At 36.2% G+C, this 26,449-nt stretch overlaps 3 protein-coding genes across 6 annotated transcripts; 2 read left to right on the top strand and 1 right to left on the bottom strand.

The window, feature by feature from the left end:
* The first annotated feature begins 12,905 nt into the window (after positions 1-12,905).
* On the top strand, positions 12,906-19,613 carry tnfaip8l2b (tumor necrosis factor, alpha-induced protein 8-like 2b). The gene is made up of 3 exons (XM_059568022.1): positions 12,906-13,081; positions 18,021-18,340; positions 19,216-19,613. Exons 2-3 carry the CDS (start codon positions 18,023-18,025, stop codon positions 19,456-19,458), a joined length of 561 nt encoding a protein of 186 aa, XP_059424005.1. The 5' UTR covers positions 12,906-13,081; positions 18,021-18,022; the 3' UTR covers positions 19,459-19,613.
* Positions 19,614-19,854: 241 nt separating this feature from the next.
* lysmd1 (LysM, putative peptidoglycan-binding, domain containing 1) lies at positions 19,855-23,335 on the bottom strand. Of its 2 annotated transcripts, none has more exons than XM_059568020.1 (3): positions 23,156-23,335; positions 22,738-23,042; positions 19,855-21,569 (listed from the first exon to the last, which is right to left on the bottom strand). In XM_059568020.1, exons 1-3 carry the CDS (start codon positions 23,333-23,335, stop codon positions 21,422-21,424), a joined length of 633 nt encoding a protein of 210 aa, XP_059424003.1. In that variant the 3' UTR covers positions 19,855-21,421. The 2 variants fall into 2 exon arrangements, with proteins under 2 accessions (XP_059424003.1, XP_059424004.1); XM_059568021.1 differs by having other exon boundaries at positions 23,197-23,323.
* Positions 23,173-26,437, top strand: scnm1 (sodium channel modifier 1). 3 transcript variants are annotated; one of them, XM_059568018.1, is made up of 8 exons: positions 23,173-23,273; positions 24,365-24,435; positions 24,530-24,618; positions 24,704-24,798; positions 25,166-25,266; positions 25,414-25,541; positions 25,632-25,755; positions 26,025-26,437. In XM_059568018.1, exons 2-8 carry the CDS (start codon positions 24,422-24,424, stop codon positions 26,134-26,136), a joined length of 663 nt encoding a protein of 220 aa, XP_059424001.1. In that variant the 5' UTR covers positions 23,173-23,273; positions 24,365-24,421; the 3' UTR covers positions 26,137-26,437. The 3 variants fall into 3 exon arrangements, with proteins under 3 accessions (XP_059424001.1, XP_059424000.1, XP_059423999.1); XM_059568017.1 differs by lacking the exon at positions 23,173-23,273 and adding an exon at positions 23,362-23,482; XM_059568016.1 differs by lacking the exon at positions 23,173-23,273 and adding an exon at positions 24,037-24,262.
* Positions 26,438-26,449: the final 12 nt, after the last annotated feature.

The following is a 26,449-nucleotide window of genomic DNA, read 5'->3' as shown; positions in this document are numbered from 1 at the left end:
TAATACTAACTAGCTATTTTTTTTAAAAAATAGCTCATTTTTATCATAAAATCAAATGGAATAGAAGATTTCCTTGAACGATGTAATATTGACATTAAAACATATTAGTACAAGTTAAACGCAAAATATGTAAATGTGTAAAATGTTTTACTTTTTTTCTATATAGCCTATGCATAAAACAAGACAAATGTTATTTCCTAGAAAAAAAGATACAATAAATTATTTTCATTATATTTTTCTAAAACATTATGTAGTTGATTATGGTCTAAATGTTGTTTATTCGATGGCTACTACAAAAAGTTTGGAGGTCATGATTCACAAATCTATTCTAAACTGAGAGAGTTTTGAGCAAGGTATTTAAACCCAGCATCTAATAGATATTGAGATAAAGTCCTTGTGACTACCCTGTTTGTCACAGGCATTGTGACCTACTGTAACTTACACTGTACACTCATGACAAGAGAGAGAGAGAAATAATTCAATAAATAAACAAGAAAGAGACATTGGATATGACCCTTTTTATTATTCAAATAGACCATAGAGAGAGAGAGAGAGAGAGAGAGTAGGTAGGCTTTGTGAGAGATAGAGGCTGATAGGTGCTGAGAGGACTTTCTTGGGTGACTGGAAACAAAGACATGCTAATTATTGGCTTGTGAGGAAGCTATACAGGAACACAGTTCTTGCTTCACCGGTCCTTTTCTCAAACACCACTAACTGCACTGTCAAGTGCTCAGAGTTTCTTATAGGATGCCCATATAAGTCACACGCATCTTGACACACACATATAAATATAATATACAGGATAAATATAATGTAATACATTTATTTGCGTTGCAAAGCAACTATAATGAGTCGTCTGATAGTAAAGGTCAACAACCGAGACGTTTTGCGGCTTTCAGCGTGGAGTCAATAACGTAAAGACGATGTGTCAACAGTGGCCCCTAGCGGCTAATGAGAGTAATACACAGAGAGACAACAACAATCGGCTTTCCTTGACCATTTTAACATTCTTAGTAGAGAGAGAAGTTAATAATTTATAAGATTTTAATAATATCTCTTGTTAACGTTAAACTTATTTAAAACAACTGGTAAAATTTAAACTGTCTACTCAAATTTGGACATATCTGTGCAAACTTCAATATGTTAAAAAAAATCATACGTAAATTAAGGACATATGCATGAATTTCCTATACTTATATTAAGTTAGCTTAAGCACAGTTTTTCTTTCAGTGCAGACAATTTAGATTGAAGCCGTTAAAGGGTAAGAACCATTTGCATATAGCCAAAAGACTATAAAGGGACTTACTAGCCTAATAATAATAATAATACATTCTTTATTCATCTCCTTCTTATCCAGCATGTTGTCATGGTTTTAGAGACAGAAATGCATAATATTAATGATCCTTTAATCATCAGCTATCAGAATGAATGACAGTAGCTTAATAAACATAATAAAACATGTCTTAATGACAGTATAAAGGATTTCACAATGGATAGATTTCATAGCTCAGTAACAAAAACAACTTAAGTCAACAGCAGGCAAGCAATCTATAATAGAATAGAATAGAATATTATAAAAAATGGCATAACTTTAGGATTACACTTCATTTTGCAGCAAATGTCAATGAGAAGGAAAAAGGGGACGATGACGACTTTCCATGCTTATGTGTTGTTTAGCACCTGCCACAAACACACTCCTGCTCTCCTGTTTTAGCCTGTGTGGCCATTGTCCTGAGAGAAAAGTGTATGAAGTGCTTCAGGTGTCAAAAACAGGTGTTTAAAGAGAGAGAGACTAAGAGAGAGAAAGAAGGTTCTGCTTTAGCCAAATTCAGACTCATTACACAGGTCTAAGAGTCTGCAGGTAAGCCCCATACACACTCTTACTTCTCTATCATCTACTGATCTATTAGTTGAATCAAAATTGGTGTTCATTAGTAGAGTAGATTGTATTATCTGCTATATTTTGTTTTCAACGAATATAGGGGTTATAGAGGACGTTGTGTATTAAATAGCCTGTCACAGGAGAGATGGTTTATAACAGCATGGCATATTATACAGTACTCATCGATCAAACAAAATGGCATTTTACACAAATAGACAACAAAAAAAAAAGGATGGATAAGCAACAAAGAGGCTCTCAGAGAAAATGGTCTGCAACAACATAATATCTAGTGAACATCTATTCATTTTAAACTGGACAGTTTAATCATATCAGAGATGACTTATATGTCCTCTATAAATCTCTACTTGTTTATGCACCTTGTCTATTTGGGCATTATATTGATTTTTGCCATATAAAAGCCTAACTAAAAGCATCTTGATGTCTCTGAAGCATCTCAGATCAAGGTTTTGTGCTCTCTGCAGGCTGATCAGATTTCTGGGGCAGTGAAGTGGAGGTTCCAAACCCCCTGAAGATGTATGGCCTGTATTTGGAAGCAGTGAATGACTACATTAATGAATCATACAGAGAGGACGTATGGAGGCTAATCGAGGCCAGAGCGGAGATCCCGCACCTCAAATTTGTTCAACACCAGATGTACAAGTAAGTCCTAAGAGTCGCATTCCTGATAAATGAAGTGTCATATTGCATCTGTCTAAGTTAACACTGCTGGTCTTTGTTATTCCAGTGATAATCTGATTTTAAGATTGGCAAAGGCATCTGGAGAGGTTTTGGGGAAAACTCACGATGAGCTGATGTATGTTTTCGGGGTCTACATGGTCAAGCGGATAGGAAACTATGGCTATGAGAGAATCTTAAAGGTGATTTTCAAACATGATAGACTCTGTATTTGACAGGTATTCATATAGGATTTTTTGTTTTGTTTGGAGAAATTAATACTTTCATTCATCAAGGTTGCTTTAAATTGATCAAAGGTCACAGTAAAGACTTTAAAAAGTGCTGTTTGACTTCCTATTCATCAAAGAATCCTTAAATAAAAAGTATCAGTTGACAGTTTACACAAACATTTAGCAGCTCAACTGTTTCTGACATTAATATCAAGACATTTAGAGCAGCAAATCAGCAGATCAGCATGATTTCTGAAGGATCATGTTACACTGAAGACTGGTATGGCTTCTGAAAACTCAGCTTTGTCATCACAGTAATGACATTTTAAAATATATTAAAAGACAACAGTTATTTTAAACTAAAATATTTCATAACATTACGGTTTTTTATTAAATAAATGCAGCTATGGTGAACATAAGAGACGTCTTACACAAATAATTTCAAATATTCTCACACATCCAAACTATTGAACGGTAGCGTGTTTAACGTTTTGCTTTTAGTTTTCTTTTTTGGGCTTTCTCAATGGTTAACTGTACGGTTGTATACACATTTTACTTTTAAATCTCTTCTACTATCTATGTCTCAGGTACTGGGGCGCAATGTACGAGATTTCATCAATGAGCTAGATAACCTGCATGAGTACTTCCGTTTCTCCTTCCCAAAAGTCCAGCCACCCAGTTTCTGTGTAGAGGAAGAATGTGAGACGAGTCTTACCCTGCACTACCGTTCAACCAGGAAAGGATTCACACAGTTCGTCAAAGGTAATAGTGCTGAGTTATGTTCTTAGATGCATTGTTGTGGAGAGAGTGTTCAGACTAAGTTAGTGTGATGTTGCTTTTTTACTGTACAACAGTTCAATAAACAATACGTCAATAATATACGCTCCGCCAATGCAAATGTTTCCAAATAAAGCCAAAGCAAAGTTAACTACTGAGCATCTCGGAGCAACATGTACGAATAAATCGACTGGATGAATGATTCTGTGATTCACGTATTAGTCACTTGCTTCAGAATGAATCAATGCTTTGAACAAATCTGTTGAATGAATGATTCAGTGAGTCGCTGACAATCATTCATTTAAATAGTGTTGCCTCAGCCAGTTTAAAATTCAAATAGCGTCTGTTGTGACTTCTCTGTAGGGCAGCTCTCTCAGGTGGGCCGACAGTTTTACAACACAGACATTGAGGTGGAGATTCTGTCTAAAGAGGAAACAGAAAAAAATGACATATGTGGTAGGAGTCCAAAGAGACAGACATTTACCTTCCTCTGTTTACACAAACCCAGCTCTTTTATTCTTTATTCATTACGTTTCTGATCTTCTCACTCTCTCTGAAGGTGTACAAGATGAATTTTGACAATGCTGCTCTTAAGCACTGTATGCCGCAGCAGAAAACAGCTCCAGGCTATGAGAAACTGCCCATGAAGCGAGGAATCTTTTTTGACATATTCCCCTTCAGCGTGATATTCCGTAGGGACATGACCATGTATCGGATTGGAGACGGTTTGAAAGAGGTGTTTTCTGATCTGCAGGGCAAAAAGGTCAATGAGGAGTTTACCCTGGTGCGACCCATGCTAGAATTCAGCTGGGATAACGTGAGTGAACGGAAGGGTCGGAGAACATGTCCAAAGCCTAAGCAGCATGAAAGTAACCGAGTTTTAGACGAGCCATCTGAAAAACTGTTTATGCTTTCTTTTCTTGCTCTCGGCATTATATCCTGAAAAAGTGGTTTGTTGGTGTGTGCTCTTTCAGATCTACACCCACCTCAACAATGTGTTTGAACTGCTGTCTAAGGCTGCGGTAGAGAGCAAACAGAAGGTCAACATCCCTAAACTCAGCAAAGAACAACCAGAGGAGAAAAAAGAAAATGAAAACCCCAAGAAAGAAGAGAGAGGTATAGTGCTTAGACTAGTATTAGTTTGTGATTAGTATCAAATTAGTATTAGATTGTGGCACAACGAAGGTTTTCACTATTCTTAAGATGATTTTGGGGAAAATCTGAAGAATGACAGCTAAATCCACACTGACCAATCAGATCCTCAGACATCAGAAACCAGATATGTGACAGTTCACACCCAAATGTCTTGCCTCTACACAGATTACAGCAGATAATATTCTTAAACATCTCATGCTGACTTCTGTCACTGCCTCTGCTGTTCTCTAAGATATTAAAGTGATGGAGGAAATGAAGGGGACAGATCAGGAATACAGCAGTGCTCTAACTCAGTACAACAGCTCGGCTAATTCTGGAGGAGAGGACATCGAGCTGCTGGCTTTTCAGACTGTCACTGGTTAGACACATTACAGTAAAGTGATCCTCTTAATGAGCAACAATGAGAAATTTGATCAAGTCAATAAAATGACTATCATTATTCTGTGATTTGGGAACTAAAATTGACTCAGAAAGCACTTCTAAATTATCCATATGAATGCAAATATTATGTCTATGCAGTGAAAAATGAAACATCCTCTCTTGTGTAGGGAAGTGCAGTGAAACCATATTTGAAGACATGCGGGAGCCCCCTAAAAAGCCTCTCCACCTCAAGGGCCAGATGAAGTATGTCCCTCAATGGGACTCCCTCATATTTCTAGGAACTTCCATGTAAGCCCTCATAATCTCACACGTTTACAACATTGAGCTAATGGAAAACTGTATTTTAGTTACTGCCACATAAAACATACAAACAAGTCATTTCAAAGGGACCATATCCTGCTCTCAAACCATTTCAGTTTAATTCCGAGATTGATTTACCATATTAAAATTTCCTTATCCCCCAAAATGTCATTTTTTTTTATTTTAAAAGACCATTTTCCACTCTATCTCTCTCTCTCCCTCTCTGACCTCCCTGGTTTTGCTTAATGATCCATATTTTACATTGGACATAATCCAATACTGCAGCAAAAATTTTCAGTGCCCAAAGGCAAACAAATACCTCCTTAAAATAAACAAATTTCAACAAAAATACATATTCTCTTTAAAGTTACTAAGCCCATTTAATTTCTCACCTATGAACAATTACATGCTTAGTTGGCTTTTTATAATATGCATTAGCATATTTTTTCCCCTACTGTCCATGAGCCAATCAGAACAGACCCGTTACTCGCCATTTGAAAACTACTAGTCTATATAAACACATCTTACTCAATTCAATCCTGTTTTAAAATGTGTAATTATGAGTCGACAATTGTCAGACTGTCTCTACATACAGTTTAATCACAAAAAGACTATAAGATTACAGCTAAAACTGCTGAAGACCATCTTAAAGCATATTCTCCTTTGTACAGTATTGAGACAGTGGAGGACATGATAAAAATGGGTGTTTACGTCAATGATTTAAACCTGCACGACTCCAGCAGAGAGCTCATCCTGGCAGGAACACAGCAATCAGCCGAGCTGCAACTGGCACTTGACCAGGTATGATTGCCGCACTGATGCCACCGAGCTCAAAATCTTGACTTACAAATACCGTAATCCACCACCATCCTTAAAGAGACACAATTTATAAAAAAGGAGTTATCTAGCAGAATATCTGGCATGGACTGACTCAAGTCTATTAAGCTGTTTAATAAGCACAGAGTCTCTGGCTGTGGCTATGCATCTAGAAATAACATGCAATTGACAGGCCGAACTCTTACTGTGCCACCTACAGGAGCAGCAGAAGTATGCACAGCTGCAGGAGATCATTAAAAGCTGGATGAGGAGAAAAAGAGAGGAGATTCCCTGCTGTACGCCATGATCCCCAAAGCAGTGGCAGACCGACTGCGCAAGGGGATCACAGCACTGGAGACATGTCAGGTACACACTCCACTGGCTCAATAAAGCACACAAATTATATGAATTTCTCTTAGTATTGAGTGACCATTGTGATTTTGACTATATCAAGGTCTCTAGAGAGATAATGAATTACAATGAAAAGTCGTCTGTTTTTCTTCTAGTGCTGTCCTGCTGTTTTTAAGTGGCGTCCTTGATCTGTTATCTCGCTCCAGGTGTTCCCAGACGTGACCATCCTGTTCAGCGATGTGGTGAAGTTTAATGAGATCTGTATCCACATCACCCCCATGCAGGTGGTGGACATGCTAAATGAGATCTACATCGTTTTTGACACACTCAGCGAAAAGCACAATGTTTATAAGGTAACATAAGTAACTCGAATCAAAGCCACATGACACGACAGAATATCTTCTCATGCATGTTCTTTGACCTAAAAGACCTTCAAGGCAGCGGTCTGCTTTTTCTTTACAATGGAGGCACAATATATCAGCACCATTTTGGTTATCTGCATATTTTAGAGGTTTTCCTATGTATACATATCAGTCAATAGTGGATACATGACTGTTCAAAAAGTTTAGGGTTTGTAAGATTTTTTTAAATGTTTTTTAAAAAGTCTCTTCTGCTTACTAATGATGCATTTATTTAATCAAAAATACATTATTTCTTTTTTTTTTTAAATGTAATTTTACTGTGATGGCAAAACTGAATTTTCATCAGCCATTACTCCAGTCTTCAGTGTCGCTGAACCTTCAGAAATCATACTAATATGCTAATTTGGTTCTGAAGAAACATTTGTATTATTGTATTATTTTATTATCGACACAACAACAATTGTGCTGCTTAATATTTTTGTGGAAAGCAAGATACATAAATAGTTGAAAAGCATTTATTTAAAATAGAATTTTTTTGGTAATTTTTAGTGTTTTTTATTTGACTAACTTTTGATCAATTTTATGCATCCTTGCTGAAATAAGTTTATTAATTTAATAAAATCAATTAAATTTAATAACCTTACAGATCCCACTGAACTTTTGAACAGCAGTGTACGTAATATTTAGCAAATTTCTAAATGAATATCCATTTATTATACATTATAAATGTCTTTAAGAATTTTTAATATCGAACATGATATATATAGATATAAAACTGGAAAATATAGGCTTAGTTGTATCTGCCAAAATGATTATATCAATGCATCCCTATTTTCTACTTATGAATATTTCTAATTTAAGATTTTTAATCTTTAGTTTCATCATTAAAGCCTTCAAAATTGATTGAAATGGCATGCAAGAATACTCTTGCCCCCTCAGGTGGAGACCATTAGGGATGCCTACATGGTTGTAGCAGGTGTGCCCAATAAGACCACATTCCATGCCCACCACATCTGTGACATGGCTCTAGACATGCTGAGCTCCATCGATCACCTACAGTAAAAGACCCCTCCACCAGGGACAACATCCAGATCCGTGTGGTGGGTGCACCCGGACTCACACACCCCTGTAACCCTTTCATCTGATCTTTTCTCTTCATGCCTCACAATATGAGAAAGTGATTTAGACTTTTTAAACTCTTTTTTTTTCTTTTACCTTTTGTGGTGGTCTTCACACAGGCATTCGCTCTGGAATGGTGGTCGCAGGTGGGGTGGGTCTGAAGATGCCCAGGTATTGTCTGTTTGGAGACACAGTAAACACGGCTTCTCGGATGGAGTCTAATGGCGTGGTGAGCCACTTTCTTATGCTGTACTGAGAAAAATGAACAGCCTCTAATAACTAAACAAAACTGTCTCATCATGCAATAGAAAATATTAATGAATAATTTTATATTCATTTTAAAGAAAATGCAGTTAATTAAAAAGCTAATTATAATTTTGCTCTTTCTGTGCGGCTAGGGCATGCAAATCCACATCAGTCAGACCACCAAAGACCATCTGGAGCATGAACCATACATCATCGAGGAACGAGGAAAGATTTTTGTTAAGGTACTACGATAAATAATCTACCTCATCACCTACACAGCCAATATCAACAGTTACGCACAGTAAAACTTTGTACTATGAACACCAAATGTGTTTTTTTTTTTATCTCTTAATGCTAATAAAATGCTGCGGTAAAAAAGAAATATAGAGAAATATAATAATTTCTTTCTAAAATGTAATTTATTCATGTGATGGCAACACTAAATTTTCAGTAACCATTACTCTAGTTTTCAGTGTCCCATGATCTTTCAGAGATAATTCTAATATGCTCAGGAAACATTTATTATTACTATCAATGTTGAAAAGAGTTGTGCTGCTTCATATTGTTGTGGAACACATGATACAATTGTTTCAACATTTTAAGATTAATAGAAATGTTACAAGAACAGCATTTATCTGAAACAGATTTTAGTTTTATTTATTTTTTAACCAAAGTAACTGTCATATTTGATACATTTAATGCTCCCTTGCTGAATAAAAGTATTTAATTCTTTTAAAAAATTAATAAAAAATCTTACTGATCCCAAATGTTCAAAAGGTAGTGTACATATTAGGTTATCACACAAAATAAGCACAGTACAGAACTAAAAAAAAGTATTGCAAGACTTTCATGTAAACCAAAACACATACTTTGCACTCAGTAATGTAAATATCCAGTCCACACTATGCTGAATATAAAACATTTCTGTGGCATTTCACATTTAAATTGCTTCATTTCAAGTGGGTGTATATGATCTTAAGCATATTTTAAGAAATATTCTTCTCTGTAAGCATTCCTCATACTGCAAGCAAATAACATCTTAAATTAGTGTAAAATCAACTCTAATCTTTCTTAATTAAGGGTAAAGGTTATATGAAGACGTACTGGCTGAAGGGAAAGAAAGATCTCTCATTTAAGACTCCAGCAGAGCTCAGATACAGCAATGAGCAGAAAGACTCGGAGGACAGAAGCTCAAACAGGTGAGTTTGGAAAAACACAACTCAAAACACAACACTATGGGCTCTATCCTGCTGAAATGACCCAAATTCAAACAGGTGGACACAACTTCACTGGTGAAACTGGTTGACAAGCATAATAGTTGACTAAGGAATTTTGCAAGTCTAAAAGGCCTCGTGGGAACACTAGGATACCAACAAACACAAAACACAACATATGCAGGCAGCTCTTCTTAGCAAGCATTTAATATAGAATGGCCTAACATAAAATCTAAATTTAATATTCTCTGCAGTTTAGAAAGAATCATTCTGATGAAACATAATATGACTTACCTGCCAATCAATTTGAGCATGCACCATTTTTTTCACCATGCACGTTATTTATTTTTTTTCTTCAGTAAAATATACTCACAAAATGTTGTGTTTCAGTCTTCTTCCATCTTCAATGTGTTTTTCAACAGCAAACATTCCCCATCAATGAACACCCCCAATGAGGAGCAGGCTGAGGGCAAACCCACTCCCCCTAACCTGCCCCCTGACACCCTGCCAGCACTAGAGGGAACTCCAGATCCAATCACATTCACCAATGATTCCTAGGACAAAGAAAAGGTTAAAAAGACAAAGAATAACAAAGGAGGGAAAGCAGAGAACGCTTCTGGTAATGCGCAGGAAAGCACTCCCCCTGCTGGCAGCCAGGAGAATGCAGCTCCAGAGCTAAACAACAAAAAGCAGTTCCAGAAGCCAACACTCACGATTACCAGTTAACCTCCCCATGGGAAGTACAGCCTGCAATCTGCTGTAAATAGCCAGGAGAGATTGATGAAATATTATTTATTATATCCCAGATAGATCGGATCAGTTCTAGAATGGTCAGAAAACTGCATTTGTGGCAGCAAATTCTGGAATTAAATCTGCTGAATACATGTGAATGAATGAACAAAAGCACAAATCACGTTTTAATGCAGACTTCATTTAGTTGTGCCATAAAACACAAAATCACAATACAAGAGGACATCCAAAGCCTGGGTATCAAAAAGAAAGTGCAGTTCAGCTGCTATAGTACTTCCTCTTTACAGAGTTTGAATAATTGTATTTGAATGTTTTATAAATATCAACACTTGCTCTATGTTAAAATCTATCTGTATTGAGTATATTAGCATGTACAGTTACAGCATTTATGTTAAACTGTGATACGTGTGCTGAGTATTCATTCAGTTACTGACAACAAAGAGTTGGTTGTACATCTTTTACAGTATGTTGAATGTGATTGTTTACAGCTTACGTTTGATTTTATTGTTTGATGAGCACTGTAATATTGCTGTAAAACGCATACTTTGCTCAAGTAAGACAGAACACATCAGATAAAACCAAGTGACCTAAAAAAAACATGTGAACACATGCTCACCCGAAGATATACACCTACATTTAGACAGGCCTACACACACACACACACACGTAAACACACTGAGATACAAGATAAACCAAGAAACAAACACTAGCATTATACTTACCACTTAAACTATTTCTGTATCTTAAGCCGCAAATACAATTTGTTCATATTACTTCAATCTCTGCTTATAGACACAAAAAAGGAAGAACACAAATCTGGAAATGCAAGAGGGGCTCTTTTTACCAGATTAACATTTACATGTTAATATCACAAATATCACAAAATACATGAAATTCATTAAACTGTAGCTAACTAGATTTTCATTGCTCACACTTGCACACACAATCATGCCAGATATCATTCAGCGATAAAGGGGAAGCCATCAGGAAACCACTTAAGTGACACTTCCTGTCTGTTGTCTTGGAGACCAGCCTAATTCATACTTTGCCTGAACGGACTTAGCTTTGTAGAAAAACACAAATGTCATGTTTTCAATTTCAATCTTATACAAACGGAGAGAACTATAGCTTGATATTTCAGCTGAGGTGATGGGTCGAAGTGATAGTACAGATTGTAAACATGACTTTCACAAGTCAAGCCAGATGCATCCATTCCTTTTGTAGTCTTTATGCATTAGGGCTTAAGTCCAGATGGTTTCCATTCAGATAGCAGACAGATAAGCAAGCTTTTTTAGTATAGACATTACTAATGCAGAGACATTAGCCCTGAGGGTGACTTTCTATTAGACAATGAAATTTACAAAAGAAATATTAAGCTAATAAAATGCTATTATTACCCATCTTTCCATCAACGGCAGACTTCACTTCTATGTTTGTGTTTACAGTCTGTGTTTGCATAATGTATGGAGGTTAGGCCACTAAAATGTAATGGAATATATTGGCCTAAGAATATAATATGTTCAGTTATCAAAGCATGTTTGCGTACAAGGATGTTCCCTTCATTAAGAGCATTTTTAGCCTTGTGGCCTTTTAGAAATAAAGTGTATTATGCATTTCTCACAGTTTTAATTTGTCTACTAGCAATATATTAAGATACATGCATCACTGGAGAATTTTCGGAAAACAAACTTCTGAAAAATCTTTATTAGGAGGGAAAAACATCCAGTGAACAAGCCAAAGGCAATTATCAAAGCTTTAAAATGTAACATTTTAGGGTGCATTTTCATATGCTAATACAAAATAAGATAAATAATAAAATAAATGATGATGGCATTAAAAAAAAGTTCAAAATACTTCATAATATATATATTTTTTTAACTTGCTCAAAATAAAACTATACTGCTGACATGACAAACAAAAATCTGTGAACTATGCAGCTGTAAGCGAAGCAATTCAGCAATCCCATTTGCATAAAATCTATGAAATGTCTGTATGGTTATGTTGGGTAAACAAACAACTGTCCTAGCCATGCAAAGTGAGAATATTATTCAGTTGAAAATGAATTCATGGTTTTGTAGGCAGGAAAAGATGGAAACACTGATCAGAAAGCAGCAGCAACAACAACAACAACACTGTCTAATGGAGAACACATAGATCACATTTATTTACACACACACACACATTTTTTATTTTATATATATATATATATATTATTTTTATTTATTTTTTTGAATATATACATTGTGTGTGTGTGTGTGTGTGTGTGTGTGTGTGTGTGTGTGTGTGTGTGTGTGTAGTATCTGGTCCCTTAAATCTACAATTCCAGACCTGAAAATAGAACTGTTACAGTTTGGACCATTAATGATTTTGTTAAATGAGAAACACAGTTAAGTGAGAAACAAAGCAGTGTCAGTGTTGACAGTGGCTGCATACCAGATCACAAAGAGACTAAAACCTCCCCTTTCACTGGGCCGCATCCAGGATTACTGCTGCACTTGTTAGGGCAAGCAGACACACCATGTCAGCAGCTAACACTGACAGGACGGAGAAAGAGAGAAAGAGAGAGAGAGAGAGAGAGAGAGAGAGAGAGAGCACTCAGGGGTGTGTCTTATACATTTAGTTCCTCAAGGAAGTCCAAGTCAAATTATCTTGTTACAGTGGTGTGAGCACAAGACAGAGTTTGTAGAGGAGTTTTCTTTGATTTCACCTGTCTGAGGAGATTACTTAATCACTCACGCACTGGATTTCAACCACCTGATCTGAGCGCAGTGGGAGGACAGAGCGTTTGAACAGAAGAGGCAGAGTGAACGAGAGAAAAGCCAGGTGAGTTTGTCTTGGTCTTGACCTCTGCTCTCTCCTCCATCATCTCAGAGCGCGCTGTGATCATGTACACATGAGACAATGTTACTTTAGTGGATTAAACTCATAGCAATCTCATCCAGGTGTTGTTAATAGATACAAGCATGTCAGGATTCTGTTTTAATGGCAAGAAAAACTTTATTTTACAGTTTTGTTTTGGTTAAAAGTGTGTGCCAAGGAAATCTGAAGGTTTGTAGTCAGTAATGTCAAGTTGAAACTCGTTTTTCTGTTTAACCACTCCCATTTTAAACATCTAAAACACACTGAGATAGTTGATGTTCCATCCGGTGGACCTTTTATAAACAAAACAATGCCCAGTCTTCCTTTATAAGCCAGCAATATGAAGAAAACACGCCTTCTACTGAAATAAAGGGTCATATCCAGGGTCAAAAGTGTCCTAAACTCTGTGAACTCAGGCTATGGATAGTCTCTGAGCTTTATTGTAGCAGCATGTGTCAGGAGAATTTAGCTGTTGTGGGTTTAACTGAAATTTTGGGGAGAAAGCTGTTCTAATACCCCAAGAGTTTCAGTTCCTCTATGATCAGATATTAAAAACAACTCGGGCTGAGTGAAAGAGTCACACACATTCATACGAGTGCTAACTCTGCAAAGAAAAAGAACACCACAAAGAAGAAAAAAGAAGGGTAAAGAAACACAGAAGAAAAAAAAAAGATGGTTTGGGGTAGTGAGGAAATTTAGTGGCCCTCACATGCTCAGATCTCTGTTCAGGTGCTGTGGGGAGATACACTCAGAACTAGCACCAAACGCATGCTTTTACACGTATGTCTGTGTAGATGGGCGTAGGAATGATTTAAAACTTGGGCGGACAGTACGTGATTCTTTAATGATTTACTTTAATGATGACTAAAATCATGTTATTAGAGAATACCAGGTTGAAAGACCAGCACATTTTGAATGCTGTCCAATGGGGTCTGGTGTCCTATCAGGCTTCTTAACTAGCTTAACCAGTTGGTCTACCTTAGTCAACAAGCCGAATTAGAAATTAGAATTTTTATTTATTTATTTATTTATTTTTATGATTATTATTATTATCATAAACCAGCTTCCAAATTCGTGGGCGTCTAAAATAGTCCAGGTATCTGAGACTATCTAAAATAGTTTAACACCAGTAAACCTGGATTAAGCAGGAGTTTTTGTTTTGTTTTGTTTTGTTTTTTTCAGCAGGGCTGTCTTTATCTTTGTCTTTCACTTTAGTTCAGCCTAGAGCCATTCAGAAACAAACTGCTCCCACTCACACACTTCAAACCAGTACTTTCCACGCTCTCATTTTTAATATATTTATCGTAAAATTGACCCTTCTGAATAAGAAAAAACCCTAACAGTGGGCTGCCAAATCCTGCGCTGCCTGTGCTGTCACTCGGGCTTGTGCTGTGAGCTGCTGCTTTGTAATGACAGGGTGACTACTGTGGTCTTTAGGATAGAGGAACAACATGAATCCTCACATCCTGTAAATCCCCTGGGCTTTACACACATGAACACACACACACACACACACACAGGCTCTGTGCTGTAGTCATCTGAGGAATGCTAAATATTTACCTTGTCTGTGACAAACCTTTCAGTCAGGAGAGGGGATACAGATGGCCATTTTAGTTGATTCTAAGTGAAAGGGTATTAATGCATTTTCTTCAACTAAGTTTGCCTCAGATGTTTTTCAGCTAAGAGTCTAAAACTAAAAGTCAGTTGTAATCAAAAAGAAGGTAAAGTTGCTCATATCTCAGCAATGCGCTCAGTATGGGCCTTAAAAAATCCATGAGCACAGCAGTTTGTCTCAAAATTATTTATAGTTTTATTTAATAAATTAAAAATAACATTTATTTATTAAATAGTATTATTTAATCAATTTGATTAAATAATACATTTTTATCAAACAATATTAACATTTTAAATCATTAATATATATTTTATGAAATAGTGTGTTAAAAACTGAAATGTACTTATATATATATATATATATATATATCAAATATTATATTTGAGTATGTATTGAGGTACTGAAAATGATGTTTAATATGTTTAAGAACATATTTTTTAAGTTCAGAGCAGAACTAACTTGCAAAAGAAATGAATATTTATTTAAAAAAAAAAAAAAAATCAAATTGGATCTAAATAGCCACATACGGAAACATTATCAGCTGGATTTTGCGTTAATTAGATTAATTCGAGTTAATGAGAAGTAGTGAATGTTAAACCGTAGGATTTTGTTGCTTTCACAGTTCAGCTGAAGTGTACAAGATGTTGATTTGTTCAAATGAGTATTTATATAGTTGTTTTGATGTCCATGTCGCAGAACGTAAAGTAATCGCTGTTCTAATGCACTCAGTGCTTCTAATTAAATAGAGTTCATTAGGAAGTGAAACTCTAACTGCATTAAAATTTAATCAGGTTGGTTCGCCATAAACAGAATTGGATTTAAAAAGCAAAACACAGCTGATGGCGACACTGAGACATGACATCACTTTTTACATGTCTTGATTCATTTAAAAGAACACAGTGCAGGTCACTTGTACGTTAATGTACTTTGCAGTTATTGCATTTATTACAGAAACACTGCGTAGATGAGTACATCTGTAATCTGTGATGTAGTACATGATTTTTAATAAACGCTGCACAATAACATCATCACCAATAACAAGAACATCTAATGAAGGATATATGCAAGACCTCAAAAAGTGCAATACGCTGAAGAAATTTCTAAGCACATTGATGCCTGTATCATGATAAAGTCTTCAGATTCATGTAGGAACTTGTGAGTACTAAGCAGTGACTACTTCTCTCATACATGTCTTTGCACGTTCTCCTGACTACACGATCTGTGAAGCAATGCTAAACTATGTTGTATTGGACATCAGAGACTTCAGCCTAAATGCATAAAGGATGTGCATGAAAATGATAGTTCAATCTAAATTTAAAGGAATAGTTCACCCAAAGATTACTTAACATTTACTCACTCTGAGGCTATTATAGTTGTAGAGTTTGTTTCTTTATTGGAACAGATCATTTAACATCATATGTAGGGTCAGAATTTGGCGTAAAGAACATGAAAGCATGGATCCATCCTGCCTTGTCTCAACGGTTCAGGCTGGTGGTGGTGGTGTAATGGTGTGGTGGATATTTTCTTGGCGCACTTTGGGCCGCTTAGTACCAATTGAGCATTGTTTTAACACCACAGCCTACCTGAGTATTGTTGCTGACCATGTCCATCCCTTTATGACTACAGTGTACCCATCCAATAGAGCAGCTTTGGGATGTGGTGGAATGGGAGATTCGCATCATGGATGTGCAGCCGAAAAGTCTACAGCAACTGCGTGATGCTATCATTTAGATATGGACCAAAAACTCAGAGGAATGTTTCCAACAACTTGTTGAATCTATGCCACCAAGAATTAAGGCAGTTCTGAAGGCAAAAGGGGGTTCAACCCAGTAATACCACGACTGATGTGCAGTACAGACCAAAAGTTTGGACACACCTTCTCATTCAAAGAGTTTTCATTATTTTCATGACTATGAAAATTGTAGATTCACACTAAAGGCATCAAAACTATGAATTAACACATGTGGAATTATATATGGAATTATATACATAACAAAAAAGTGTGAAACAACTGAAAATATGTCATATTCTAGGTTCTTCAAAGTAGCCACCTTTTGCTTTGATTACTGCTTTGCACACTCTTGGCTTTCTCTTGATGAGCTTCAAGAGGTAGTCACCTGAAATGGTCTTCCAACAGTCTTGAAGGAGTTCCCCGAGAGATGCTTAGCACTTGTTGACCCTTTTGCCTTCTGTCTGCGGTCCAGCTCACCCCTAAACCATCTCGATTGGGTTCAGGTCCGGTGACTGTGGAGGCCAGGTCATCTGGCGCAGCACCCCATCACTCTCCTTCTTGATCAAATAGCCCTTGATGCCTTCAGTGTGACTCTACAATTTTCATTATCATGAAAATAAAGAAAACTCTTTGAATGAGAAGGTGTGTCCAAACTTTTGGTCTGTACAGTATATACACACACACAAGTAAAATTTATATTTTTGTGTGAACTATTCCTTTAAATGTCATAAAACACTGAATGCTACATAGACACACTGATCACAGATATTGGGATGTCACTGAACATTGAGTGCTGGATATGATGACACATTATCTTGAGAACAATTACTGTTGTTTATGAGATGTGTGGGCAATAATGAGGTCCTAAATGGCAGGAGCTTTCCCCTGATGAATAACACGTTAAAGCAAGACTGTAAGGGGACTTCCCCATGGTGGGAGTTCTCCCAGCACTGACAGTCTTCACAATACACAACCAGAAATTAAATATAGGGGAAAGGCACAGTTAGTCATAAGAATATTTCATAAACATAACGTGATAAATCATATGCATATGCCATTTTAAATTACATATTTTTAGAGATCTCATGATTAAATCTTTATTATGCTAGTATCTTAAATCAAGCATCTGATTAGTATTTCTTATATATATATATATATATATATATATATATATATATATATATATAAATGATCATTTAAAGTATAATACATTTAAAAACAATTATTTTAAATTGTAAAAATGTATAATACATTTAAAAACAATTATTTTAAATTGTAAAAATATATCACAATATTAAATTTTTTTCTGTATTTTTGATCAAATAAATGCAGGCTTGATGAGCAGAAGAAACTTCTTTCAAAAACATTAAAAATAGTAATGTTTCCAAACTTTTGGTCTGTACTGTATATGTATATATATAAATTAATTAAGGGGTTACAAAAAGTTACTGTTTATATATAACTGAGGGTTTACACTAACATCAAACACACTGAAGTAACAAATCAAAAATATCACCATCTTGAATTACTATTCATCTCTCTTCTTTCTTTTTAAGACATGGAGACGTTCAGCTCCAAGGACATAGCGCTCAAGGTCCAGAAAAAGATCCTGAGCCAAATGGCCAGCAAGTCTGTGGTGCAGAGGTTCATCGATGATACCAGCAGCGAGATTCTAGATGAGCTTTACCGGGTGTCAAAAGAGTACACTGGGAACCGCTCAGAGGCCCAGAAAGTTGTGAAGAACCTCATTAAAGTGGTGGTGAAGATAGCTATGCTTTTCAAGCACAATCGATTCAATGAGGAGGAGCTAAAGCTGGCCCAGAATTTCCAAAAGAAATTGCACCAGGGAGCCATGACAGCCATCAGCTTCCACGAGGTACACAACACACGCAACTAGCACCTTTACATTTGTAATTTTATTTTCTGAATTTATGCTCTCTGTATATTGAAATATAGGTAAGGTTGATTTATAACATTTTGAACTATGGGGATATTTGATATTTGTGACACAGCATAGGGTAAAGGCTTCTAAAGTTTTGACAGATTTGAGCAGATTTACCAAGAAAAATATTTTATATTTTATTAAATAAAGAAAAACATTAGTGACCTCTGACTGTACATTGTTAACCTACGTTGACCACTGGGAACATCTGGGAAACTACTAAAGTAAAGTAATAAAATAAAATTGTGGGTTTGGGGGGGGGTGGGGGGTGGCAGGGGGATTTGCGGGGAAATAACATTTTGCACAAATTGTTTTGTCATTTCAGTCATGTCTTCTGTCACAGTTGGAATATTCAAAAAATGTATATATATATGTATGTATGTATATATATATATATATATATATATATATATATATATATATATATATATATATATATATATATATATATATATATATATATATATAAGAAAAATTTCTTTTTCACAAAAACTTTTTTTACTTTATATTTGATAATTAAAATATGTGTTAATATTACATATATTTGTTTTATTAATATAAATTAAATTATTCCTAATTATTTTTATTGTTATTGTTTAATTAACTATTTATAATATAAGCATTTCTTTGAAACTTTGATACTTTTCCTTAAAAAAAACACACAATCTATTTATTTGTTATTTATAAATTGATCATTGTTAACTGCATCCAACTTTGCATCCGCAAAGCAAGTGATGTGGTTCCAAACACAGCCTTCTTTGTAACCAAATTTGTACTTTATCCCAAAAATCTCTTTTTTTCCTTCACAGGTAGATTTCACATTTGATAAAGCGGTTATGTCAGAGATCCTGAAAGAAAGTAGGGACATGCTTCTGAAGCTTGTAAACACTCACCTCACACCAAAATCCCACGGACGCATCAACCACGTCTTCAACCATTATGCTGACCCTGAGCTCCTCACCCAGCTTTACAACCCATCCGGGCCTCTCAAACCCCACCTCACCAAAATCTGCAATGGGCTTGACAAACTGCTGGAGGATGGGAGGTTATGAGGACGGCGAAGCACTGAAAGACTTTTACAGGACTGGCATGGAGGACCACTCGTAATCTCAGACTGCATACAGTGCAACCAAAGAGGCAGAAAGTGACTAACTGAAAGCAACACACTTCAGTTCAACTTTTGAAATAGTGTTGCTGGGCTGTTAATGAACATTAGATCAATCAGTGGCATGATATTGTTAACACAGCCACTGTTACTACCTGAGTGAGCTCAGATCAAATATAAAAATATCATCAGAACATTTTTTTTTAAAGCTATAGGACACCAGCTGCGTTGGATAGCAGTTTTCTAGACTACTTATTTTTTTAATAATGATGTTTAAACCACTGGGGTTCAGCTACCCTGCTGTAAATTTACTTCCCAGGACAACAAAATAACACGAAGCAGAAAAACACAAACTCGTTTATTTACTAAAGGCATTCTTTTTACACTGCCATCTAGTGTTACCCTATGATTATGGCTATGATACAAATCTAAGCTTGGCACTACACAGTCAACAACTATATTTTGACATGAACAGCCCTGAGGGGAATCTGTTGTTCTAAAAGGGAACAATCACTAAATAAATATTTCCTTACAGCCCTTATGTAATTTGCTTACAGTGTTGCAACACTGGATCAGTAAGATTTGTTTTTAATACTTTCAGTAAGGGCATGTTAAATTGATCAGTGAGAAAAATTTGTTTTCAAATAAATGCTGTTCTATTAAGCTTTATGTTAAAAATCCTGAACAATGTATCATGGTTTCCATAAAAATATAAGGTTTTCGACATCAATACGAAATGTTATGACAATGCACTAAATCAGCATATTAGAATGATTTCTGAGAATCATGTGACACTGAAGAATTGTAATCGCAGGAATGAATTACATTTTAAAATATTAAAATAGAAAACATTTATTTTAAATGTGTAATACTACACCATATTACGGTTTTTACAGTAAGCCATGTATTTGCATTAGGCTAATTTGACATTGCGTTTAATGTCTATAAATAACTTGTATTTATGACAAGAAATAGCTTACAAAAGCAAAAAGATTATATTTTGTCGTCTGGAGAACATTCATGTACATAATGCAAACCCTAATGCTTTGTATGAACGTGCAATTCATTTATTCCAGGTTAGAAATGCACTTGATTGAAGGAATCTATTAGTGCAATTCAGTTGTGTCGAAACACAATACATGTTTTAGTTCCATGTTGCAACTTAGTTCATCTTTTTTTTTACTCTTTGCCAATGATTATCACTCAAGATTTCAAAGTTAAAAGACCAATATCTGTATGCATTTATGGCATTTAATTTGTGCATTGGATTGCTCCATTCATATCACTGATGCAAAACACGAACCAGTCCAGGAAACAAGACTTCTTTATCAAAGTCTTTATCATGTTTTGGTAACCACAAAGGCCATTAGACACTTTAGCACTACGTAAACCAAACAGAAAAACACCAAGCCAAGCATGTGCAAGCAGCGCAAAACCATGCATTGTGTTCACACGTTTGACAGGAAACTATCTGAAAGATGTCCAGTGGCACATTCCCAGAGCATATACTTTTCAGTTTTCTATAACTATAAAAGTATTTCTATCAAGTATTTGTGAGGTAGTATTAAAATCAATATTAATTAGCAAGTGCATTATTTTTTCTAGCTAGATTCCTAATTAGTTCTTGCATTTAAATGCAGTCATCTATGTCACACACATCTATGTGTCATTACTTTGGTTATGGTCATATGAAATACAGCAGAATTATAATTCACATTATTACTTTTAGGCATCAAGCATTTACAGTGCTAATGTGCGTCTAAACCTGGAAGTAGTTTTATGAAAGAACTATTGCAATTCACACCAGCAATCTCCACATTATAAAGACATGAAACCCAATTAAGGAGCCCTCTAAAACAATCAACTTTTAAGACGGAAAACAGTCAGAGGAGTCCTAATACATGCCTACATCACAGCTGGAAAATCTCATCCTCCCTATCCCTCAAATTCCTGGTCCGTCTGGTGATTGTGATGGGAACTGCTCCCAAAATGGCCTGCTGGGAGGATGCTCGGTCAGACGTCAGATTGCTGTGATGGAGTTGTTCCGTAGATGACAACCTTTAAATGCAAAAGTGAATCTTTTAAGTGACTTCATCAATGGACAAGTTATGCTATAAGAATGAAAATGAGCTTTTGTAATTAATTCATTACAGGTGGATAATATATTTCCAAATATATTTGATAAATATGACACACCATATCAAATGATATTATTATTTACTTTAAATTTATTAAATTAAATTAAATTTATGCATTTAGCAGACGCTTTTATCCAAAGCGACTTACAGTGCATTCAGGCTATCAATTTTAATCTATCATGTGTTCCCGGGGAATCGAACCCCCAACCTTGCGCTTGATAGCGCAATGCTCTACCAACTGAGCTACAGGAACACAACTTTACATGCACAAATTGGTGGGCAGGGCTAAACAGACAGCGATGTAAAAGCAGGTGTTGATCTTCTTCTGCTGAAGCCCACTGCTTTGTGTTTTTGTGTTCATGGTGTGTGTGTGTGTTCACTGCTGTGTGTGTGCACTTTGGATGGGTTAAATACATAGCATGAATTCTGAGTATGGGTCACCATACTTGGCTGTATGTTCTGTCACTTTCACTTTAAAATTAACCTTTGGTCTTCCACAGTATCATACACGTAGACCAGGGGTGTCAAACTCAATTCCTGGAGGGCCGGAGCCCTGCATAGTTTAGAGTCAACCTTAATTAAATACACCTGATCCAACTTATCAAGTCTTTCAGGCTTATTTGAAAGCTAAATGGTATATGTGTTGGAACAGGGTTGGAAAAAAACTCTACAGGGCTCCAGCCTTCCAGGAATTGAGTTTGACATCCCTGACTTAGATCATGATAACCACAGGTAAAACCACACATGGTAAGAATGCCAAAGTTGTTTCATCTGGCTTTAAATTAGTGTAACTCCCCATGACATTTGTGCTCTTTTCAATTTAGGACTAACTATACCTAAATCGTTGTAGATCCATCCTTGGTATGAATAGGCCTTTTAAACACTACACAATTTTTTTTTTCCCCCAGTGTATCGAATCAGCTGATGTTCATTGTAACCTCTTCGGAATCATATGACTCATGGTTCTTCCATTGAACTGAAACTTGCTGAACAACTTAGCTGACAGCAAGCAAAACGACTGCAATAAGTGAAATCTCTAATACCCCAACAACAATGACAGCAGTCATAATTTTATTCTGACAACTTACTGTTTCTCTCCCTCCTGGCAGGTCTTCACAGCTGCTTGTTTGGACTGACTGATCAAGCTGTCCATCTTTTTCAGGTATTCCACTGGTGACAGATCAGCATTCTCTTCACATCTAGAGTCTACTTGGCTTTTGGGGATCTCATTAGAAATCTCAGTGTGTATTTGTGTTGGATCTGTCTCGTCCTCGGTCAATTCCACTCCATTTGTGAAAGACACAGACTCTGTCAGCACGGGGATGAAGAGGGACTCCTTCAGGAATATTGAATCATTTGTGTATAGTCTGTTTGCCCTTTTGATTTGCTCCATCTGTAAAGACAGAAAAAGAATTAGAACGTACATTATGTAATAATTAAGTAATTACCTCCACCTAAAGGTTTAAAAGGTCAGATTCCTCAAATACCTTCTTTCTGTTTACTTACAGACACGCCATATTTCAGTGATAGTCCTTGCAAGGTCTCACCGGGCTGGACTTTATGCTCAATTCGTCTTTGTCTAACGGGTGATAATGAAGAGGACACCAGGCTGCCGTAGGACCGGGTGCGTTGGCCGCGTAGGAGGCCGTGAGTCCCGGCCAGTGAGGCTGAGTGATCCGCAGACATGACCTGAGCTCCAGCGTTTATCTAATAATGACTTGAGATGAACTTCAGCTGACCATCTGCGGCTGCTGAACGCATGACGGCAGGACAAAACATAACAGCTTCGGTTATGAGTCAAATTAACGGGAGAAATAAAGTCTGCAGCAAAAAGTAAACAATCTGATTTAATTATTATCACGCTCTTAGAATAATCTGCTCAACTCACGAAATTACGAACCGAAATAAACGTTTTAACGACATGTAACAGTTACCCTGTAACGTTAGATAAATAGTACTGTATACACATTGAGGTTTTAAAATATTGTAACGTTACTTGTTAATTGCTCTAACGTAGTTAAAATAACAGTGGCGCCCCAAAACTGAACAATTCCGATATATAATAATATATCAACCATAGAAATAGTAGAGAAATATTACCGGTGACCTTTACATTTTAAGTTCAGACGGTCTTAAAACTTATTTGGCCCAATAATTTAACAGATTAGCTTAGCCTCTGTTGCCATGGCGTCAGCTAATGTAAGATCCGCCCATGTCCGACTCATTTCAGCGAATCGATTCTTCTGGACAATGAATTTGTTAAAAATTATTCATCAGTTCTTTTACGTCATTATGTGTTTTCTGCGGTTTTACATGCATTGAACACAAATAAATCGTATTTCAATACGAAAAAGGGAGATTAAAAAAGAGTGGTTTAGCATTAAATGGATCAGTCCGATCGTCAGACTCGATTCGTTCATGAATCAGACATCACTACCCATAATTCCAGAGACCAAAACAGGAAGAAAGGGATGTCTTTAGTAAGCCTGCTTATCGGTGAGAGTGAAATAAGAAATTAGATGCGTGAATACCTGAAAGAAGAAAAACTGCAAGTGGCCAACCATGTCTTTCAAAAGGGAGGGTAATGATCAAAGTCAGCTAAATGTACTGAAGGTATAATAAAACGGCAAGCAAACTAACTAATGTTATTTGTACACACGCACAAGTCAATTTTCCCTTTTCTCACTGTTTTTTTCTCTCTCGTTCTCTTACAAGAAACGACGGGTTGCAGATCTTCTGTCAAACTTCATCCCAGATGATGAAGCTACTCTGATGAAGAACGGAAGGTGGTTATTTAATTGAATTTTTTGGATTGCAGAAAGAAGTCCGTGTCTGACCCATTTCCCATTCACTAAGGACCATGTGTTCTCCCCACTGTAGATACAGCTGCCTTGTGTGTTCTCACCGTCCCGTGTTTGACACTGTTGATATGCTCATGGTGCACAGGAAGGGAAAGAGACACCTTGAAGGTCAGATTCTGCCTATGCATTTACTCAGCTTCTCTTTAAACCAGAATTCAGTTTTTTAAGTCCTCTTTGGTCTATTAATTTGTAGGAATGAAATGGTTCTACGGCAAAAAGAATCAACTTAAACATGAAATTGATAAAAGGAGACATCAAGATTATGTTAAAGCAGAAGATGAGCGACAGGTAAGTGGATTTTCTTCAACCAGTTTATTAATCAGTAAAATTATTTTTTCATTACTGCATCTTATCATATTATTTATATAACAAAGAAAGTGAGAAATGTTTACACTCTTTAAATTGTAACTTATTTGGCCAAAAATTGCAGCATATTAAATATTACTACTTCATTTTCCATCATAATATTTATTTTTCATTTTCCATCATAATTGCATCTCTTACATAATTTAAGTTTTATTTGAAAAATGATTTATTTTTATTTTAAATCAGATTTTTAGTGCAGTCTCACTTTAAGACCCCACAGCACATACATGTATAATTAGGTCATATTCTTTTTATATTATTACAATATTGAATTGTCACTTGTCCTCAGGAACCCTCCAGTTCAGCTCCTCTACTAAGTGAAACACGTAAAATTACCCATCATGCCCTACTCAGAACTGCTCCGTACAGTAGCTGCCACAGAAAGGCCAGGTAACGTCTGTGAACTGAATCATCTACTCTCACATGTCTGAATTATTTTATAAAGTCCTCGCTAGGCTGTTTGTGTCTTTTTAGTTTCATTGATTAATGAATACATTTTTTTGCACATTCATTTGATCTATTTCTACATTCATAAAGTGAACGATTGGAATCATCAGGATGTGGCCAAGAAGACAAAAAAGATCAAATCAACAATATCAACTCCTCAACTCATTTGTCCATTAGGACAGGAAGTATTGACTCCATATCAACAAGTAGCACATCAGGTACAACAAATATCTTTATTTGAAGGCAGTAGACATTTTGTGCTTATGCTTTTAATTTTCCACGTGCATTGTGTTAATTGTCATTTGTAGTGCATCAGGGACAGACTCAAGGGAAAGAAGAGAAAAAGAAGGGGAAGAAGGGATCCAGCACTGAGTGTGAGCCTATAACAGAGCAGAGACGCAAAGAACTGGAACACTACCTCAAATTAAAAAGGTATGACAACACTTGACACAGTGACTCACATTTATCTCACATTCTGACTATAGGTCTGATGCTTACATCCAAATCGATATTAAACCAATAGTTCACCCAAAAATGAACATTTGCTGAAAATGACTTGCCCTCTCAGGCCATGCTAGTAGATGAGATTTGGAGAAATATAGCATTACATTTCATTCTCGCAAATGGTTAAATAACTGTGTGCTTCTCGTAGATTATCTCTCAATCAATTATACCCCTTCTTTCTCACTTGTCTGTTCCAGTTCTGGATGGCTGCAGGACAGAAGTGGTAAATGGGTTAAAGATGAGAACGCCGAGTTCGACTCGGATGAAGAAGAACCGGATCAGTTACCTCCTAGCAGTGAATCTTCATAGCAGACTCAATACTGTTCAGCAACTGCCAATGCTTCAGGATGCATTTAAACTGAACTGCATAGGAGATGATGATATTGTCTTGATAGACACAGCTCTCACATGACATCTTTTACCTCCATGCCTCTGTGACATACTTTATATACAATAAGGTGGAAACTTCAAGACATCCTTTCTGGAAAAGAGTTTGCAAATTGTATTAGTACCATGTACTACTTGCCATCTTGTTGAAACAGTTTCTGAACTAACATTGTCATATTTCTATGTGAATAAAGTGAGGAGGTTGTGACCTCATGGTGTTGAATCAAGTGGAATA

The sequence above is a fragment of the Carassius carassius genome, chromosome 15 (assembly GCF_963082965.1).
Source record: "Carassius carassius chromosome 15, fCarCar2.1, whole genome shotgun sequence".
NCBI classification, from domain to species: domain Eukaryota; kingdom Metazoa; phylum Chordata; class Actinopteri; order Cypriniformes; family Cyprinidae; genus Carassius; species Carassius carassius.
This window is presented reverse-complemented; position numbering and strand designations above follow the sequence as displayed.

Excerpts from the sequence above, each read along its gene's own strand:
- tnfaip8l2b (XM_059568022.1), top strand. The coding sequence starts at position 18,023 with ATGGAGACGTTCAGCTCCAAGGACATAGCGCTCAAGGTCCAGAAAAAG. Across the intron at positions 18,341-19,215 it reads CAGCCATCAGCTTCCACGAG|GTAGATTTCACATTTGATAA; the intron begins GTACACAACACA and ends TTTCCTTCACAG.
- scnm1 (XM_059568016.1), top strand. The coding sequence starts at position 24,212 with ATGTCTTTCAAAAGGGAGGGTAATGATCAAAGTCAGCTAAATGTACTG. Across the intron at positions 25,267-25,413 it reads AGCTGCCACAGAAAGGCCAG|TGAACGATTGGAATCATCAG; the intron begins GTAACGTCTGTG and ends ACATTCATAAAG. Across the intron at positions 25,756-26,024 it reads CACTACCTCAAATTAAAAAG|TTCTGGATGGCTGCAGGACA; the intron begins GTATGACAACAC and ends TGTCTGTTCCAG.
- lysmd1 (XM_059568020.1), bottom strand. The coding sequence starts at position 23,335 with ATGTCTGCGGATCACTCAGCCTCACTGGCCGGGACTCACGGCCTCCTA. Across the intron at positions 23,043-23,155 it reads CACTGAAATATGGCGTGTCT|ATGGAGCAAATCAAAAGGGC; the intron begins GTAAGTAAACAG and ends CTGTCTTTACAG. Across the intron at positions 21,570-22,737 it reads TGCCAGGAGGGAGAGAAACA|GTTGTCATCTACGGAACAAC; the intron begins GTAAGTTGTCAG and ends TTGCATTTAAAG.